At 51.6% G+C, this 17,768-nt stretch overlaps 1 protein-coding gene and 1 long non-coding RNA gene across 4 annotated transcripts in view; one reads left to right on the top strand and one right to left on the bottom strand.

Annotated features, from left to right (window-relative positions):
• LOC128420616 (uncharacterized) overlaps positions 1-17,768 on the bottom strand; it is a 393,346-nt gene that overhangs the window by 194,423 nt on the left and 181,155 nt on the right. The gene's annotated exons all lie outside the window — the stretch shown is intronic.
• The window catches only part of EXOC6B (exocyst complex component 6B), a 208,320-nt gene that overhangs the window by 101,983 nt on the left and 88,569 nt on the right, over positions 1-17,768 (top strand). For all 3 annotated transcript variants that reach the window (XM_053402250.1, XM_053402249.1, XM_053402248.1), the window contains 3 exons: positions 2,570-2,638; positions 17,214-17,297; positions 17,440-17,486. In XM_053402250.1, coding sequence (XP_053258225.1) covers positions 2,570-2,638; positions 17,214-17,297; positions 17,440-17,486 — 200 coding nt within the window. The remainder of the gene's footprint in view (positions 1-2,569; positions 2,639-17,213; positions 17,298-17,439; positions 17,487-17,768) is intronic.

Genomic DNA, 17,768 nt, shown 5'->3' with positions numbered 1-17,768 from the left:
GGACCCTTCCAACTCTACAATTCCATGATTCTGCTTTATGACCCAAAAGAGAGACGCTGTCTTGGAGTGCCCCCCACGAAGGAGGTGGTTTAATGCCTGCCTGCAGCTCTCAAGCACTGGGGAGCTGCCTTGTACCAAGCTAAAGGTAAAGGTAAAGGGACCCCTGACCATTAGGTCCAGTCGTGACTGACTCTGGGGTTGCACGTTCATCTCACTTTATTGGCCGAGGGAGCCGATGTACAGCATGTGGCCAGCATGACTGAGCTACTTCTGGTGAACCAGAGCAGCGCACGGAAATGCCGTTTACCTTCCCGCCAGAGCAGTACCTATTGATCTACTTGCACTTTGACGTGCTTTCAAACTGCTAGGTTGGCAGGAGCAGGGACCGAGCAACGGGAGCTCACCCCGTCGCGGGGATTTGAACCGCCGACCTCCTGATGGGCAAGCCAAAGAGGCTCAGTGGTTGAGACCACATCGCCACCCACGTTCCCTGTACCAAGCTAGCCTGGTGCTTTTGGCTACAACCCCCGCCAGTTGACCTCAGCTGATGTTTCAGATTCCAGGAGTTGTGTGTGGAAGGCAGCAGGTTGGAAAGGCTGGTCCAGCTCAGCTGGCATAGCGGCCTGGGGCCTTAGGCAGAGAGGAGTCCTTTTGCTGCCCCCCCCCCCCGAGATCCTGAGAGTGGGCTTGGGACCTTCTGCAGGCAACCACTGAGCTGCACCCTTGACCCTCAGCAAGGGTGCCACCCTTGGAAGCACAGGAAGATGCCCGGGATTGCCTGCTGTGACTGGCTGTGGCTTTCTGGGTCTCAGGCAGAGAAAAGCCTTTTGCATTGCCTGCTCCCTGACCCTTGTGAAACTGTGAATATATGTATGCAACACGCACTCTCTCTTCTGCTGAGCCGCAACCCTTCCCCAAAGCGCTCGGCCATCGAAGGGGGTTTGCAGCGTGAGTTTAGAATAATGCGAGGCCATAAAAGGCAAACTCCCAAGCTCTAATTGTTTCAGCAGCAGTGTCAGAGGGCAGCTACACTTCCGCCTTCCTCCAGCCACCTTCATGAGCAGACGACCTTTGCTATTGACATCACTGAGTTTTTTAAATTGGCATTCCACCTTTCTTCCCATCCCAAATCCATGGCAGCGCCCATGTGGCTCCCAATAGGTCCTTCCCTTCAGGCGTTGACCAGACCTGGAGAGGTGGTGGCCTCATCCTGCGCCTTCGGTCAGGGCTTAGGGGTGGGGAGTTTCCCACAGAGCTGGGGCAGGGACGGAGAGTGTGCTGCTCCTGATCTCTGCCCGTCTTCACTCACGTGAGAGGAGGGCGCTGGCAACCAAGGACCTGAGAAGGACCGAGCTGTGCACAAGTGAGACTCCGTTCAGGAACCGGCAGTGGGTGCTGTCCTTGGTGATGAAACTGACGTTGGAGCAGGGGGGCCCGAAAGGGTGCGTCAGCAAGGGAGGAGGTTCTTTGGGGAGCAGGAGCCTTTCTTCCTGCTGTCAGAATTAAGTCTGGGAAGTGTTGTGCCAATGGGGAAGGGCCGGAGCCCCTTGGGAGACCACCTGCCCACCTTCAGTCCTTGGCACTTCCAGGAGGCTGAGAGGCAGAATCCTTCCTCATGACCTTCTGGGAGCTGCTGGGCTGACCAAACTTGGCTAATAATAATAATAATAATAATAATAATAATAATAATAATATATTTATACCCCGCCCATCTGGCTGGGTTTCCTTAGCCACTCTGGGTGGCTCCCAACAGAATACTAATACTAATACTAATACTAATACTAATACTAATACTAATAATTTATTTATACCCCACCCATCTGGCTGGGTTTCCCATCTGGCTGGGTTTCCCATCTGGCTGGGTTTCCTTAGCCACTCTGGGTGGCTCCCAACAGAAGAAGAAGAAAAAGAAGAGATAAAACATGAAACATTAAAAACTTCCCTAAAGAGGGCTGCCTTCAGATGTCTTCTAAAAGTCTGGTAGTTTTTCTTCTCTTTGACATCTGGTGGGAGGGCGTTCCACAGGGCAGGTGCCACTACCAAGAAGGCCCTCTGCCTGGTTCCCTGTAATCCCACTTCTCACAGGGAGGGAACCGCCAGAAGGCCCTCGGAGTTGGACCTCAGTGTCCGGGCTGAATGATGGGGGTGGAGATGCTCCTTCAGGTTTGCTTTTGCCGGCATTTAATTTCTCCAAGGGTCAGTCCTTGTGGAATGACACCCCCCGAACTTGCTTTGCCTCCTGGTTCCCCCCGCCTTGTCCTGTCCCTCTCCAAACTGGAGGTTGAGGTGAGCGGCGAGAAGTTTAATAATCCCTGACAATCCATGGGGCTTTTGGCACACAGGTTTCTTTCTGGATAGGTGGTAATGTAACCAGCCTTAAGGTGGACTTCTTATACCCCCCAGATAGAGGCATTTCTGGAGGACTTGTTTTGTGACCCCCCTGCCTCCCTCCTGACTTCCACCACAGCTTCTCACCTCCTCTTTCTCCCCACCACTCAGCCTAGTACATGTCACCAGAAATGTATCCATGTTTCAGCTGACCTGGGTGTTTCTGTTCATATCGCCTTAGGTGCCCGGTGCCCAGGATTTGGTGGACTTCTCCCCCGTCTACCGCTGTCTGCACATCTATTCAGTATTGGTAAGTGATCTGCCATCTCTCCTTGGAAAAATGTCAAAAGATGGTCTGGAATCTTTGAGAAGTTGCTAGGTGATTACCAGCCCCCTCTCTCTTGTAGATTTTTTTGGTGTGTTTTGCATAAAACATTGGGTTTTTTTCCTGACAAAGGGTGATTTGGAAGGTATGGGGGGGGTTGCTGCATTTTTAGTTTTAGTTTTGGTAAAGCCAAATCACCTTTGGTTCGCTCTGTTTCTGGGATCGCATAAGAACAGAATTAACAGGCTGCATGAGGTCCGTGGCCCACCTGGTCCTGGGTCCTCTTCTCACGGTGGCCAGTCATCATCAAACCTTTATTGCATTAGCCTACAGCCATAGCAAGATAAGACAAAAAAGCAAGATAAGACTGGTGGCCAGTCAGATGCTGCAATGGGAAATCTGCCAGCAGGACGGGGCAACAAGAGCCTCTCTCCCCTCCTGTGGTTTCCAGCGACAGACATTGAGAAGTATTGCTGCCTCTGGCCGTGGAGGCAGAGCAGAGCCCCCTGGTTAGGAGCCCTCAATTGCCCTCCCCAGGAATTTGTGTAATCCTCTCTTAAATCCATCCAGATTGGTGGCCATCACTGCCTCCTGTGGGGCCAGTTCCATAGATGAACTATGATCTGTATGGGGAAAAGGGTCTTTTCTTTTTTGGTCTGTCCTGTATCGTCCAACGTTCAACTTGGTCCGATGTCCGTGAGTTCTGCTGTTATCTCTGCCCACTCTCCCCATGGCACACATAATTTTGTACACTCTTATCATGTCTCCCCTGACATGATTTTTGTCATGGATATAGAATTACAGATTTAGAAGGCGCCATGAGGATCATCTAGCCCAACTTCCTGCAATGCAGAATCTTTTCAACGAATGTGGGGTTCGAACCCACAACCTTGGGAGTCTCATGTTCTACTGGTTGAGCTACCTCTTGGGACCTTAGTTTAGAGAAAAGTCCCAAATGCTATAACGTTTCCTCATAGGGGAGGTTCTCCACCCCACTGAGCATTCTGGTTCCCCTTTTCGGAACCTTTTCCAAGTCCTCGTGAAGAGATGCAGCCAGAACTATACACAGCGTTCCAAATGCAGCCACACCATAGATTTGCAGAGCAACATTACTGCTCTCCTGGGTACCTGCACTCTCAGTGCCTAGTTCTACAACTCCCCCATTCAAATTTTCATTCCCCCCCCCCCCAATTCCATCCCAAGATTTCTTCTGATCCGGACCCTCCACAGCTCTTATCCCCTCCACTCCTCACAATCAAGTCTAAAAGCTGTTCTGCCCCCTTTTGGATTTTAAGCGCCAACATTCTGGTTCCGTCCTGGTTCAGGTGGAGCCCGTCCCTTATGCACAGGCCTTGCTTGCCTCAGAAACAAATCCAGACCCGTCCCCTCCCTTCCTGACGCCATCGTCTTATCCATGCATTGAGACTGCACACCTGCCCCTGTCTGCTGGCTCTGCACACAGACCCAGTGGCATTTCAGAGAAAGCTACCTTGGAGCACCCGGCTTTCAGGATCCTACCCGGTAACCTCAATTTGGCTTCCAGGAACTCTAGAGTACATTTCCCCATGTCGTTGGTACCAATGTGCACCAGGACCACTGCCTTCTGCACAGCAGTATCTACCAGGCTATCTAGGCAAGGAGCGAGACCCACAGTCTTCCTGCCAGGCAGCAAATTCACCTTGCGGCCTGTGTGCCCATCACACACCCAACTATCTTATCCACCTAAAAATCACCCACTGTTGGGACCCCTCTAAGTATCCTCTGCATGAGAGCATGGCTCCTTGTCCTCGGGGAAGGGGTCCCATCCGAGGGATTGCCCCCCTCTTCATCAGAGTCATGCTTATAGGAGAAGTAGCCATTGCCTTCTTGCCTCCTGTCATAAAGTCCCTGCTGTGTTATAGCAAACATGCTGATTATCGTCCTGCATTCCTGCCGGGAGGCAGACATGGCTGCGTCTGACACATTCTTCAAAGGCAAGTCTGACTCATCCAGCATAATTTAGGCCAAACAACCTCTCAAGATCCATTGAAACTTTTACGGCAAGATTGTAGAGTCGCTCTGGAGTTTTAAAGCCTCTTCTTGTGAGGAGGAAGGGGGGAACTCGGGCTCAAGTCAGTTGCTGTTGTGCCCCATCCCCAAGCAGTAGCAATCGTCACAGGGAAATGACCAAAATTGTACAGGGGCTAAATGTTAACGTTCGAAATAGTCTTGCTGTATAAGGGATGGGGGATCTGGGTGGATTCTCCTTCACCAAGTGGCACCTGAAGACCCTTCACTGGCCAGAGGGATCCCCCGCCCCCAACACAGGATGCTGTGCCTGTTCAGGAATGACACTCGTGGGCCAAGGCTTTCTTTCCTGGAGTATTGTGCTTCTGTTCAGATTGTGGTATGGTGCATTTTTCCTCCAGGGTGCTAATGTTGCTGCTCCTAGGGACTTTTCTGACCTTCTGCTCGTGGGCTCCTCTTTTAATCCTGTGAAAGGTAAAGGTAAAGGACCCCTGGACGGTTAAGTCCAGTCAAAGGCGACAATGGGGTATGGCACTCATCTTGCTTTCAGGCTGAGGTAGCCGGCGTTTGTCCACAGACAGCTTTCTGGGTCATGTGACCAGCAGGGCTAAACTGCTTCTTGGGCAATGGGACACCGTGATGGAAACCAGAGCGCATGGAAATGCCATTTACCTTCCCGTCACAGCAGTACCTATTTATCTACTTGCACTGGCATGTTTTTGAACTGCTAGGTTGGCAGGAGCTGGGGCAGAGCAATGGGAGCCCCCTCTACCACAGGGATGCGAACCGCCAACTTTCTGATCGGCAAGCCCAAGAGGCTCAGTGGTCTAGACCATAGTAAGACTGTGTTACTCTTGCGGTTTGAGCAGGTGAAGGTGTGTCTCGCAGGTGCCAAAGTTCCTGAGCATCTCTGTTAATGTCCTGAAGCCCTACGCCCTGGGTCAGAGGTGGAACTCTGAGCTAAATCCAAGTTCCTTCTTCGTTCCTTCCATGTGATCTCAAAGTGCACGGTCTGGTAGCTTGCCCACCATGGAATACAGGACCACAGAGGTTTTTCTGCATGTGTTTCTAGAGACCGACTAACGGGTACATCTCCCTGTTTGGGGGTGCTCCCTTGGGACACAGCCTCAAAAGAATGGATGTCAAGAATGCACAAATCTGCTTTCAGTCAAAAGGCAGAGAACCAAAGGGGTCCTTCTCCACGGTGTGTATCGCACAGCAATTGAGCCTGGCCTGAGAATGACCTGGGAGGGCAGCTGTCCACTTCCCTTGACCGGTGGCTCATTCCTGAACAGCTTTTGAGGCTGTGCTCTCGGAGTGTGCGGTCTCAGCGGCCAGGCAGGCACCAGAGAAAATGTTCACATCGGCTCCGGCCGGAAGGATCATAACGTAACAGTTCTAAGAAATGCAAATATTTGTCATTTACAATAGCGTTATCTAAGTGCTTAGCCTGCAGTTGAAAAGGCCCACTTTGAATAAATACAGCAATATTTATTATTTTTAGTGAACCCGACCTTCCTGTCACCTCACTTTTATGGCTGAGCAGCTTGTAAGTTCCCAAAGGATTATTTGAAAAAGGAAAAAAAATCCTGCTTCTATCTGCCAGTCCTCCTTATCAGCAGGGTAGGAGTTCACGTATTGTAACACAAGGTCAGCGCTCGGTCATGGTCTTGGAGGCAGGGCCAGGCACCTGTAAATCCTTCTTCCTTCACCAGCGGAGGCAACGTACAATATCAAACAGGCATGGAGACTTTCCAGGAAGTGCTGAACTTTGGCAGGAAGGGCAGGCGGCAGCGGGAGGGGGGGGCAGAAGCAAACCAGGGTCAGGCTGTGGTGAACAGAGAGTGGACTCTCACATGACTGGGGACAGCAAACTCCAGCAAGGACTCTCGCTCTCTCTTCTGGTCGGTGCAGAATCTTCACTCAGGATCTTCTCGGTCATTTTGTTGTTTAGTCGTTTAGTCATGTCCGACTCTTCGTGACCCCCTGGACCAGAGCACGCCAGGCACTTCTGTCTTCCACTGCCTCCCACAGTTTGGTCAAACTCATGCTGGTTGCTTCGAGAACACTATCCAACCATCTCGTCCTCTGTCGTCCCCTTCTCCTTGTGCCCTCCATCTTTCCCAACATCAGGGTCTTTTCCAGGGAGTCTTCTCTTCTCATGAGGTGGCCAAAGTCTTGGAGCCTCAGCTTTAGGATCTGTCCTTCTAGTGAGCACTCAGGGTCATAGGGAATCAAATCGATAATGTGCCTTATCAATACCTACAAGCCGAGTGAGTGGCAGGGTGCTGCGCACCACCAGCCAAGAACTCACTCGCAGCAGCTTCCACGATGCTCCAGTTATACATGTGCACACAGGCTTCTAGCCTCCAGGCAGCTGTCCACAGCTCTACGCCCTGTGGGGCAGTTGCAGCTTATGGACCCTCATCTGATGGGTCACAGACGCACAACCTGAGACTCCACCTCTAGGAAAGCCATTTTTGATCTTCAAGCCCCTCCTGGTTCTGGAAGGTGGTGGGGTGGGGAATGGTGGAGGGTCTGTTGGGCCATCCCTCGCCTGAGCAGTCTCTTCTTCCTCTGCTGCATCTTGCATGCCTGCCTCCATCTCGGACTGCCCTGATCCTTCCTCCTCCCCCTGCCCTGGCTCCTATCTTGCGGGTGGTGCCAAACGCCATAAATGGTTGCCCCCACCCCCAGACTGCTCCTCTGGCCCCCTGCCTCTACCACACACTTTTCAGGGTCCCTCCGGTCCGCAGCAGGCAAGTTTTGTGTCTCGTGAGCCTCAGAGCAGGGGGCTCCTTGCTCTGACAAAATGGGTGGCATGAGGATGCTCATGTCGAAGCCGGAGGATCAGACTTCCTCATGTTTTTGTAAGTCATGGGCTATGGATGGCTCCTAGCTGGGATGGCTCTGTTCTGCCTCCACGGTTGGACGCAGAAATGCTTCTGAATCTCAGTTTCTGGAAGCCACAGGAGGGGAGAGTCCTGCTCCTGCTGGTTTCTCATTGAGGCATCTGCTGGGCCCCTGTGAGAACAGGATGCTGGACTAGACAGGCCACGGGCCTGATCCAACAGGCTCTTCTTGCGTTCTTCAGTGGCAATCTCTTGGTTTGGGTCAGTCATGTAGGTACCATTTGGGGAATGGTAATGTGGTTCATGTGGGGTGCCCCTTGTGTGCAAGAGGGGTTAATCCCCCCCTATTGTAGGGGTACCATGGAACAGGAAGGCAGCAGCACTGCGTGATGATGCCAAAGGCACGCGGTGAAAGTGCCCCACGTGTACCCAAGGGATTGATGGAGGGTGCCTTGCGTGTGAAAGAGGGCAGCCAGTTCATGACCAGCATCTGTAACGCTCTTCCTTCCACCCTCCGCCTGTTCCCAAGATAGACCTACTTGGAGGGTCTTACCAGGCATGCCTCTGCTCAAACATCCCCTCAAGACCCCTTCTCTGTCCATCTGTCCGTCCATTCCTTTTGTGGGGACCCAGCCCACCCCTTTCCTTCCTGCATTTCCAAGGTTGGGTCCCTTCGAACTCTGCAATTCAGTGGTTCTATGGACATTGTGGCTGTTTACAGCTATGTCCCGGGACTGGCAAAACTAGAAAGCAGAGCTTCTTCTCCGTATGTTCTCCTCCTTCTCCGTCTCCATCTGTCTCTCTGTCTCTCTCCACCCCCCTCCTTCAGCCTGCCCTGGCCTGTCTCTGCGCCTCCTGTCCTGACTTGGCTGACCTAGCGGTGCCTGGTGGAGTTAGATAGCTGTAAACACGGGGCTGAGATCATAGGGAACGGCCGAAGGGAGATGCTTTGTGTGCCGCATTGATAAGGGCACAGGAAAAGCCATTAGAATGAACAAGTGTCAGTGACCTGCGATAACCGCTTTGGGTTGGGGGCTAATGGAATCTGGGGAGCAACCGCTGCCAGAGCTTTATTTCTCTCTCGCATTCTCTCCCCCCCCACTGCCCCCAGTTTGCCCCTGCCCTATGGCTCACAAAACCTGGTGGCTTGGTTTCTCACAGGGGTGTGACATCGCTCCCATTGCAGACAGCGGCAATTCCTCCTTGCAGACTGGTTCACAAGCAGCCTGTGAGTCTCCCGAGACTCAACAGGGAGAGCAGGCAGAAGGGAAAAGGGAAAAGAGCTCGGCGGCTTCTGCAGCTGCTGTCCAAACACCAGCAGCCCCTTGGCACAGTCAGGGAAAGAGTTTGAAAATAATGATTTGAGTTGACCTGAACAGGTTTCTCACCCTGCCCTAGCGAGGCTCCCTACCAGAGGCAGATTTAGGGCCGTGCGACTGGTTCCCCCACCCAGGGCGCAGGGGCAAGGGAAGCCTTACGGCCTCCTTCCCAAAGCCGTTAGTGCTTGCCCACCTTGGGGAGGGAGGCTGGAGGGCTCCAGAGCCTTGCACCCCCTTCCCAAAGCCCAGGGCCTCTCTTACCTGGCTTTGGGAAGGCACCACAAGGCCTGGATTGTGTGTCAAATAATAATAATAATAATTTATTATTTATACCCCGCCCACCTGGCTGGGTTTCCCCAGCCACTCTGGGCAGCTTCCAGCAGAACACTAAAATACAATAACCTATTAAACATTAAAAGCTTCCCTAAACAAGGCTGCCTTCAGATGTCTTCTAAACGTCAGATAGTTGTTTATTTCCTTGACATCTGATGGGAGGGCGTTCCACAGGACAGGTGCCACCACCGAGAAGGCCCTCTGCCTGGTTACCTGTAACCTCACTTCTCTCAGGGAGGGAACCGCCAGAAGGCCCTCGGCGCTGGACCTCAGTGTCCGGGCAGAATGATGGGGGTGGAGACACTCCTTCAGGTATACTGGACTGAGGCCGTTTAGGGCTTTCAAGGTCAGCACCAACACTTTTAATTGTGCTCGGAAACGTACTGGGAGCCAATGTAGGTCTATCAGGACCGGTGTTATATGGTCCCGACGGCCACTCCCAGTCCCCAGTCTAGCTGCCGCATTCTGGATTAATTGCAGTTTCCGGGTCCCCTTCAAAGGTAGCCCCACATAGAGCGCAATGCAGTAGTTCAAGCGAGAGATAAATAGAGCATGCACCACTCTGGCCAGACAGTCTGCAGGCAGGGAGGGTCTCAAATGTTGGCCTTGCATACAGCACTCTGTTTCCAAGGCCCACTCCTGGTGGGATATTGGTGGGCGGAAGGGAGCAGAAGGAGCGAAGCCCAGGAGGTGAGAGAGGATGTCCTGGGTGAGGGAGTTTCCAGAGAATGACTTGATATTCTAACGAAGGCTTCTCCTCCTTTGCTTCAAAGGTGTGGGATTGGCTGGTCTGGGCGGGGCAAGAGGGAGAAGGAACCAATGAGAAGGGCTGTAGCTCATTGGGAGAGCACATGGGTCATATGGAGAAGGACTTGGGCTCAATCCCTGGCAGCATCTCCCAAGATGGGCTGCAAAGAGCCCCGTCTGAGAGCCTGGGGAGCAAGTGCCCCTCAGGCTCGACAGCCATGAGTTGGGTGGGTCAGTGCTCTGACTTGAGAAAAGACAAGTTCACGTGGGTTCACCAGAACCCATCCCGAGGCCTCTTCCTCTCAGCCCTTTCTGTGTCCTGCGCTTCCTCCTTCCTTGGGGTTCATTTCTTGCCTGTGTCTGTGCTTTGGGGGCTGTGCATTGCTGCTCTTCTGCAACCAGCTTTCCTGGGTCTCAGTGATTCGAACAGTTGCTGGTGGTTTTATCTGTGGATTGCCATTCTTCCTCCAGGATGCACCCGTGTCTCTTTAAATACAGAGAAATGATTGGTATCCAGCACTCGTTTTCAAGGCTGTTCACAAGGCAGAGGGTGAGCGATGCTTGGGGCCTTCTTCTGGCTCATGTGCCCTCTTCCGGGGCCCTTGATTTTGGATGTGCACATCCAGCTAACAGTGGACACATCGCATTTCCGTGTGCAGTTGTGCTGTCTGGATAGACAGCAGTTATATCTCGGCAGTGGGGAGAGAAGAGTCAACGGTGATTTCAGGTGTGGGGAACCCCTGGCCCTCCAGATGTCACTGAAGCACAACTCCCAGAACCCCTGGCTCTTGGCCATGTTTGCTGGGGCTGGCGGGAGTTGTAGTTCGACAACATCTGGAGGGGCCCCATCTGGCACAGAGCTTTCAGTGATTGTGCTTCTTACAGCCAACTCAAAGCAACTGAAAAATGCCTGACACTTTTGACTGCAGTCCCTCTCCTGATCTGATACGGGCCAGATATTAGCCGCATTTTGCAGCGTGCTCAGCAAAGTGCATTTGGCCGGGGTCTGGCCTTCCAGGAATTTGATAGCTGCAGCCCATTGGCCTGACTCATGTGAGCCTCGTCCCTCTGTGTTGAGGCTGGGATGGAGCTTGGCTGCTTTGGCCGCTGGCTTTGCCAAGCGCTTTGGAGAGAAGCCGTCACAGAGGTGAGGTCACTTGCCTGAAGATGTGCAAAAGTGGGGAAGATGAGGCCCAGTGCCCGCTGGGGAACCCCTGTCATTTTAGTTGCATGGCTTCTAAGACACACATGTTCCCCACTCCCGCCTGTGGATTTCCTTTCCTCTGTGTGACGAAAACCTAACTGATCTGGGCAAATCCCTTTTCTGGATCCTGACTTTGCAAGTTAGGGCACCATTCAGCACGTAGCCCCTTCTGCTTCAACCACTGAAGCAGTCGCTGGGGAGCAGGACCAGTTGCAGAATCCCTTGTAACGCCTAGAATTAATAGATTGTGTGTTGCGCAGACTAAGTTGCTGTTCGTATCTCCAGAGATGGCAAGCAGAGGAAAGGCCACGCGGCAATGATGCCCACTGACTTTGGAATCTGCAGGCAGCAGCATGAGAAGGGGAGGAGTGCATTTGGGCCGTGGGCCACCCTCCATGCCTTGACTGGTGGACGTTCAATGAAGTTGCATGTTGGAAGATGGAGCAAAGACAAAACAAAGTCCTTCACACGGTGCAGAGTAAACTACGGAAGTTCCTCCCCAAAGAAGCAATGATGGCCACCAACCAGGATGGCTTGAAAAGAGGTTTAGACAAATTCATGGAGGGGAGGGTCAGCCATGGCCACTAGCAAGGAGGGGCTACACAATTGGGAGGCGGCGGTGCTTCTGAATCCCAGGAGGGGAGAGTTGCTCTTGCACTCGGGTCCTACTTGCGGGTATCCCATAAGAGGCATCTGGTTGGCTGCTGTCAGAACAGGACCTAGTGGGCCACTGAGCATCTCTTGTCTTTTTGCGCTCTTCTCTCTGGCAGGAGGAGAGACCTTCAGGGCTCTGCTTCAGCTGCTGTCCTTTGAGGACGAGAATGTGCTGGGCTTTAAGGCTCTGGGGGCTTTGGGTCTCCCAGGGCACTTGAATTGGCATCTGTTCCTAGTCATTGGAGGAGCGTTAATGCAGAAGGAAAGGGCAGACAGGGCTGGCACCCTGCCTATCATCGGAAGAAAGGGGCCTTGTTCGCAGCCCCTCTTAAGAACAGCTTTCAAAATGTGGCCTTCTTATGAATTCAGTTGTCCTGGGTAGGTTTGTGAAGGAAGATTAACCTCCCCGCCCCCCATTTCCCTGCAGTGATTTGTAATTGAAGTGGGCACACAGCCGGTGTGTCGGGGTGTGTTCCTGTGGGACTCTCCTGATTTCTGTGGCTTAGGGCGAAACAAATGACCTCCAGGAGTCAGGAAAATGCACCTTCTGCGTTAGCTCTTGGGCTTTGAGCCTTGGAGTTTGGGCTGCACAGGAAAAGGACAGCCTGCTTGCCATGTGAAATTGGAGTTGTCCTGCACATCGTTTGTATGTCATAATTATCTCTTAAATCATAAAATGTGTTCCTTGGGTCGCCAGAGGTTCTGGCAAGAGAACAAAAGTTCCCAGACTTCTCTTCTCCTCCCCCTTCCAGCGCATGTAATACCCTTGACTTAAATACCAGATTCATCTTGTCCGGGGGAAGATGATGTGGATACGAGGAAATGAATGTTCAGTAAACAGCCGACGTGGGGTCTAACCTCCTTGCAAACTCTGCGCATACAAATCAGGATGAAGGCTCAATAAAAAGGTCACCTGGAAGTGACCTTAAAGCTCAGAAAATAGACTTTTATTGCAGTGTCTAACACGCATTGCAACTAGTTGTCTTCAGAAGCAAGGAAATCTCCCACTGCCTTCTGCCAGGTCCCAGGAGGAACAGTTCACAGAGCCTGTGCTTTCTGTGCAGAGTGCATGTAGTGCACCTTTTGGTGTCTGTAACAAGCTCCTCGCTTGTGCACTCCGGATCAGTGCCAAGGTGTGTGTTTACGAAGAGTGTGTGTGAAACGTGTGGGTTTTTTTTAAAAAAAAAAACTTAAAAAAAAAACTTTTTAAAATGTGCAAATAATCCTCATATACATTAGAAAACTTTATCATATTGGGTTGTAGAATGCACTGTTTCTGTGTGTGGGCATGTACCTTTCCCCTTGGCACCTCCATGGTCTTATGTGGCCTGCCTGTTTAAAATCCTGCCTCCAAGTTTGTGGAAAGTGGCGATCAGTTAAAGCCACCCTTGGCAGAGCTAGCAGTGCTTTGGACTGCACAAGGACTGACCATCAAGGAGGGCTTTAAATTCATTTTATACATTAGGGAGGAGGGCGGGCATCTGTGAACAGGGGCTAGACCCATTACGAATGGGGTTCGGCTGCTTCGAAAGCCCAGGCCCCTTCAGCCTCCTCTTTGCTGTCTGCTCTCAAGCCCTCCGAGGAGAAGCTCCCCTGGGTCAGGCCTGTGCTTGCCAAGACAAACCCAGGCCTAAGGGGCTGCTCCACTAGCGAAATGGGCAGTGGAGAAGGCTCTTTGTCACAGAGGGGCAGAGAGGCCCAGACTGCTGGCCTCAAGCAGGGAAGGGCCTCTATACCAGGACTTAGAATCATAGAATTGTAGAGACTACCAGGGGTCATCCAGTCCAACCCCCAGCCAATGCAGGAGTCTCAGCTTGGTTTTTGGAGGCCGAGGGAAGTGTTTAAGGAAGCCCAAGGGCACAGCTGCACAGTGGAGACCCAGAGATGCTGGCCAGAGCAGCCATCCGTCTTGAGCTCCTTACTCCCTCTGTCCAGGCCCGTGTGGTGCTATGAACTCACACAAGGGCTGTGGGGCTGGGGCATCTGCTCAAGAGTGGGGCCTTGAAAAAGGGAGCTTGAAGGGACAAGTGGGTTAAGGACTCTGGAGGGAGGGGCTGTCCTGGTGGGAAATGTGTGGGGAGGAGTCCAGGGAAGAGGCAAAGTGGGAGAGGAACAGCAGCAGTCCAAAGGGGAGTGCAGAAGGGCACTTGATTGTGACTGCTTTGCTTTCTTATATAAGAATAGAAGAAGAGGCTACTGGATCAGGCCATCAACCCACATAGCCCACCATCCTGTCCTCACAGAGGCCAACTGGATGCCCCAATGGGAAATCTGCAAGCAGGATCCAAGCCCAAGAGCCCTCTCCCTTCCTGCCGTTTCCAGGAACTGGAATTCAGAAGCATCGTTGCCTCCAGCTCTGGAGGGCAGAGCAGAACCACTGTGGCCAGTAAACCCATCGCTAGCCCTCTCCTCCACAAATTTGTCCAATCCTCTTCAAAGCCACCCCTGTTGGTGACCATCACTGCTCCTGTGGCAGGGAGTTCCGTAGCTTATCCACATGCTGTGCAAAGGAAGACATCAGAAAGAACTTTCTGGTGGTAAGAGCTGCTTGACGGACTCCCTCAGGAGGTGGTCCTGGAGGTTTTTAAGCAGAGGTTGGATGGCCACCTGGCCAGGATGCTTTAGTTGAGATTCCTTCATTACTGTGGGTTAGAATAGATGACCCCGGGGTCCCTTCCAACTCTACAATTCTATGATTCAGTGACTTCCTTTCTTCCCATGGCACTGATGCTCACCACAGTCTCCCCTCCGTATCCATCTCCCTTCCAGCCATGGCATCAGGCGGCGCAGGGGACCCTTCTGCCCGGTACTGATGCCGGGGTGGTGGCCATTCCAGGATGTGGCCAGTAGGGGGCATCTCTTGACCACCCTTTTAGCCTTTCAGCTCTGGCCCTTGCGCAAGGGTAGGGCCAGCCTCTGCCCCGCTGTGCAAATGAGCCAGATGGCGAAGTGTGATATCCCGCTGACCCTCATTAGTGAGCCGTATGAAAAGGGCTCCCCTCTTCACATGCAAACATATTAAAGCAGCCCTTAGAGTTTCCCCCTATATAAAACTGTCTTCACTTCCCCTGGCCAGGCAGTTAAAAGGGGAACTCCAGCTGCAGCCAGACAGGGGAAATGAAAGGCTTTAAGGAACTTTCTCGCTGCTCTCTTACCCACAGAGAGGGAGGGAGAGGGAGATTTAAATGGAAAAGAGGCCTTTAGTTCCTTGGAGTCGGGTTGATTAGGAAAACATGGAGCCGCTGTTCCCAGTGGATGAGGCAGGAGAATCCCCCCATCTCCCACCCCACCTCAGACTGCCTTTCTGGTGGCTGCAGGGCTGGGCAGAGTGGGGTCTGCAGCGAAGGGCTTCCAAGTTTGGGGGCTGCCTTCATGGCGAAAGATACAGGGCAGATCCCAGTGCCTGAACGTCCTTTTGCAGGAAGGGAGTCCGAGAGATTGAGGCAGATTGTGGGGATGGAGAGAGATGAACTTCTAGGCCGGACAGTCAAAATGCCAACGTCCAAATCGCCATGTCTGTATGGCACCCATCCAGCAGTTCCCAAGGAAAAAAGCGAAATTGCAGATCTTCTTACGAAAATATGAAACTTGTCCCTGAATCAGCCATCATATCTGAGGACTGGAATGTAGCCAACGTAACAACAGTTTTAAAAAGGGATCCAGGGGGTATCTTGGAAATTGAAGGCCACTTAACTTAACATCCGTCTTGGGAAAACTGGTGGAAAGGATTGTTGAAGATAAAATAACCAAGCATAATGAAGAAGAAGCCTTGCTGAAGCAAAGGCAAGTCCTGTCTCATGAATCTTTTGGAGTTCTTCAAGGGTGTCAACATGCATATGGATAGAGGCAAGCCACTTGACCTAGTGCACTTGGACTTTCAAAAAGCTTTTGACAAAGTACTTTTTAAAAGACTCCAAAGTTTGATAGTCAAGGGATAAGAGGAGAGGTCCTTTTGTGGATTAGGAATTAGTTAAGTTGCAGGAGACATCACCTTGCCAACAAAGGTCCATATAGTTAAAGCTATGGTTTTCCCAGTAGTGATGTATGGAAGTGAGAGCTGGACCATAAAAAAGGCTGATTGCTGAAGGATTGATGCTTTTGAATTATGGTGCTGGAGGAGACTCTTGAGAGTCCCATGGACTGCAAGAAGATCAAACCTCTCCATTCTGAAGGAAATCAGCTCTGAGTGCTCACTGGAAGGACAGATCGTGAAGTTGAGACTCCAAGACTTTGGCCACCTCATGAGAAGACTCCCTGGAAAAGACCCTGATGTTGGGAAAGATGGAGGGCACAAGAAGAAGGGGACAACAGAAAACGAGATGGTTGGAGAGTGTTCTCGAAGGTACCAGCATGAGTTTGACCTGTTGAATGGTTTCTTTAAATGTAAAGGTTCATCATTGTTCCACCCGATGTGTATGTCTTTAAGGGGCCAGAGCAAGGGCCAGAGCAAGATAACGAGACCCAGCTTTACAGCTGTGAAACATAGCAGGTGCTGCTGAGTTGTATTTGATTAAGGTGTGTCAGCATTTGGGTGTAGTATATAAGGAGCAGCACCTAGCTCTCCCATTACCCTGGGGGATGGGTTGGTGGTTGGGTCTGGTTTGGTTGTTAATGTATTTAGTGTAAAAGGAGTTTTTGTTTTTCTTATTAAAACCTTGTTTAAGTTATTTTTGAGTCCCTTTTTAATGCATGGTCTCCCCAGCAAGCTCTCTGCAGCGCTACCATACTGCAAACAGCCAACATGACCAAACTGTGGGAGGCAGTGGAAGACAGGAGTGCCTGGCGTGCTCTGGTCCAGGGGGTCACAAAGAGTCAGACATGACTAAACGACTAAACGACAACAAAAGTTGCAGGAAACAGAGAGTTGGAATAAATTGAAAGGGACAATTCTATGAATGGAGAGCTGTAGAAAGCAGAGTCCACCAAAGAGGAGTATTGGGACCTGTGGGTTTTTTTAACTTCTTCATAAACAATCAAGAGTTAGGGATGAGCAGTGAGGTGGTAAAGTGGTAAAATGGGAAATACAGCTCAATATAAGCAAAGTGATGTAAAGTGATGCATGTCAGGGCAAAAAAAATATGAATTCCACATATACACTCATGGGGGCAGACTTGGTGGTAACTGACCAGGAATGAGATCTTGGAAGTCCATTTCCCTGGACTGCCTGCTGCAACCAGGCTTGGGGATGGTCAGCCTTGGATATACTCTGTTTCTATTAAGCGTTTGATGAGATTTCTGCATCGCAGAGGGTTGGACTAGATGGCCTTCAGAGTCCCTTCCATCTCCAGGATTCTAGGTCCAAGAGACTCAGGAGCTCAGATCTCTACTTGGTCATGTTCAAAACAGATTTGTCTCAGTTCTTCACCTTTGGGGAGCAGCTGCTTTCTCTGGGCAGGAGGTGGCGGCATTCAGGACTGGAGCTTGACCAGGTCTCTTCTTCTCAGGGTGCCCGAGATTCCTTTGAGAGCTACTACCGGAAGCAGAGGAGAAAGCAGGCCCGGCTGGTGCTGCAGCCCCCCTCCAACATGGTAGGTGGGCTCCCTTAAATAGGTTTCCGGTTCAGAGCTGGGCTGGGGTTGAGGGTTTCTCCACCAAACCTCTGGATATCTGAGGTTGCTCCCTTCTCTTTTCAGCACGTTTTAATCTTGATCCATTTCTCTCCCCCTCCAGCATGAGACATTGGGCGGCTACCGGAAATACTTCAACCAGATTGTAGGGTAGGTATTGTTCTTTCTCTTCATCTGCTTAGATGCTGCAAAAACTCCTCATTTTAATAAGTCCTACATGGAGGGGGTTGAAGCAAGAGAACCAAGTGCTTCCTAAATGAGTCTGAATGCCCCAAACCTTGCATGATGCCTGTGAGGGCAGAGAGATCTTACACATTTTGCAGGCTGAGAATAAAGAGATTTTGTGTACAGTGAATAGGGTCTTCAGCTGCCATCGGAAGCGGGGCTGTGGAACCTCTTTTTTGGGGGGAGGGGGGAGGTTTTCAAGAAGAC

This window comes from Podarcis raffonei, chromosome 9 (assembly GCF_027172205.1).
Source record: "Podarcis raffonei isolate rPodRaf1 chromosome 9, rPodRaf1.pri, whole genome shotgun sequence".
In the NCBI taxonomy this organism is placed as follows: domain Eukaryota; kingdom Metazoa; phylum Chordata; class Lepidosauria; order Squamata; family Lacertidae; genus Podarcis; species Podarcis raffonei.
This window is presented reverse-complemented; position numbering and strand designations above follow the sequence as displayed.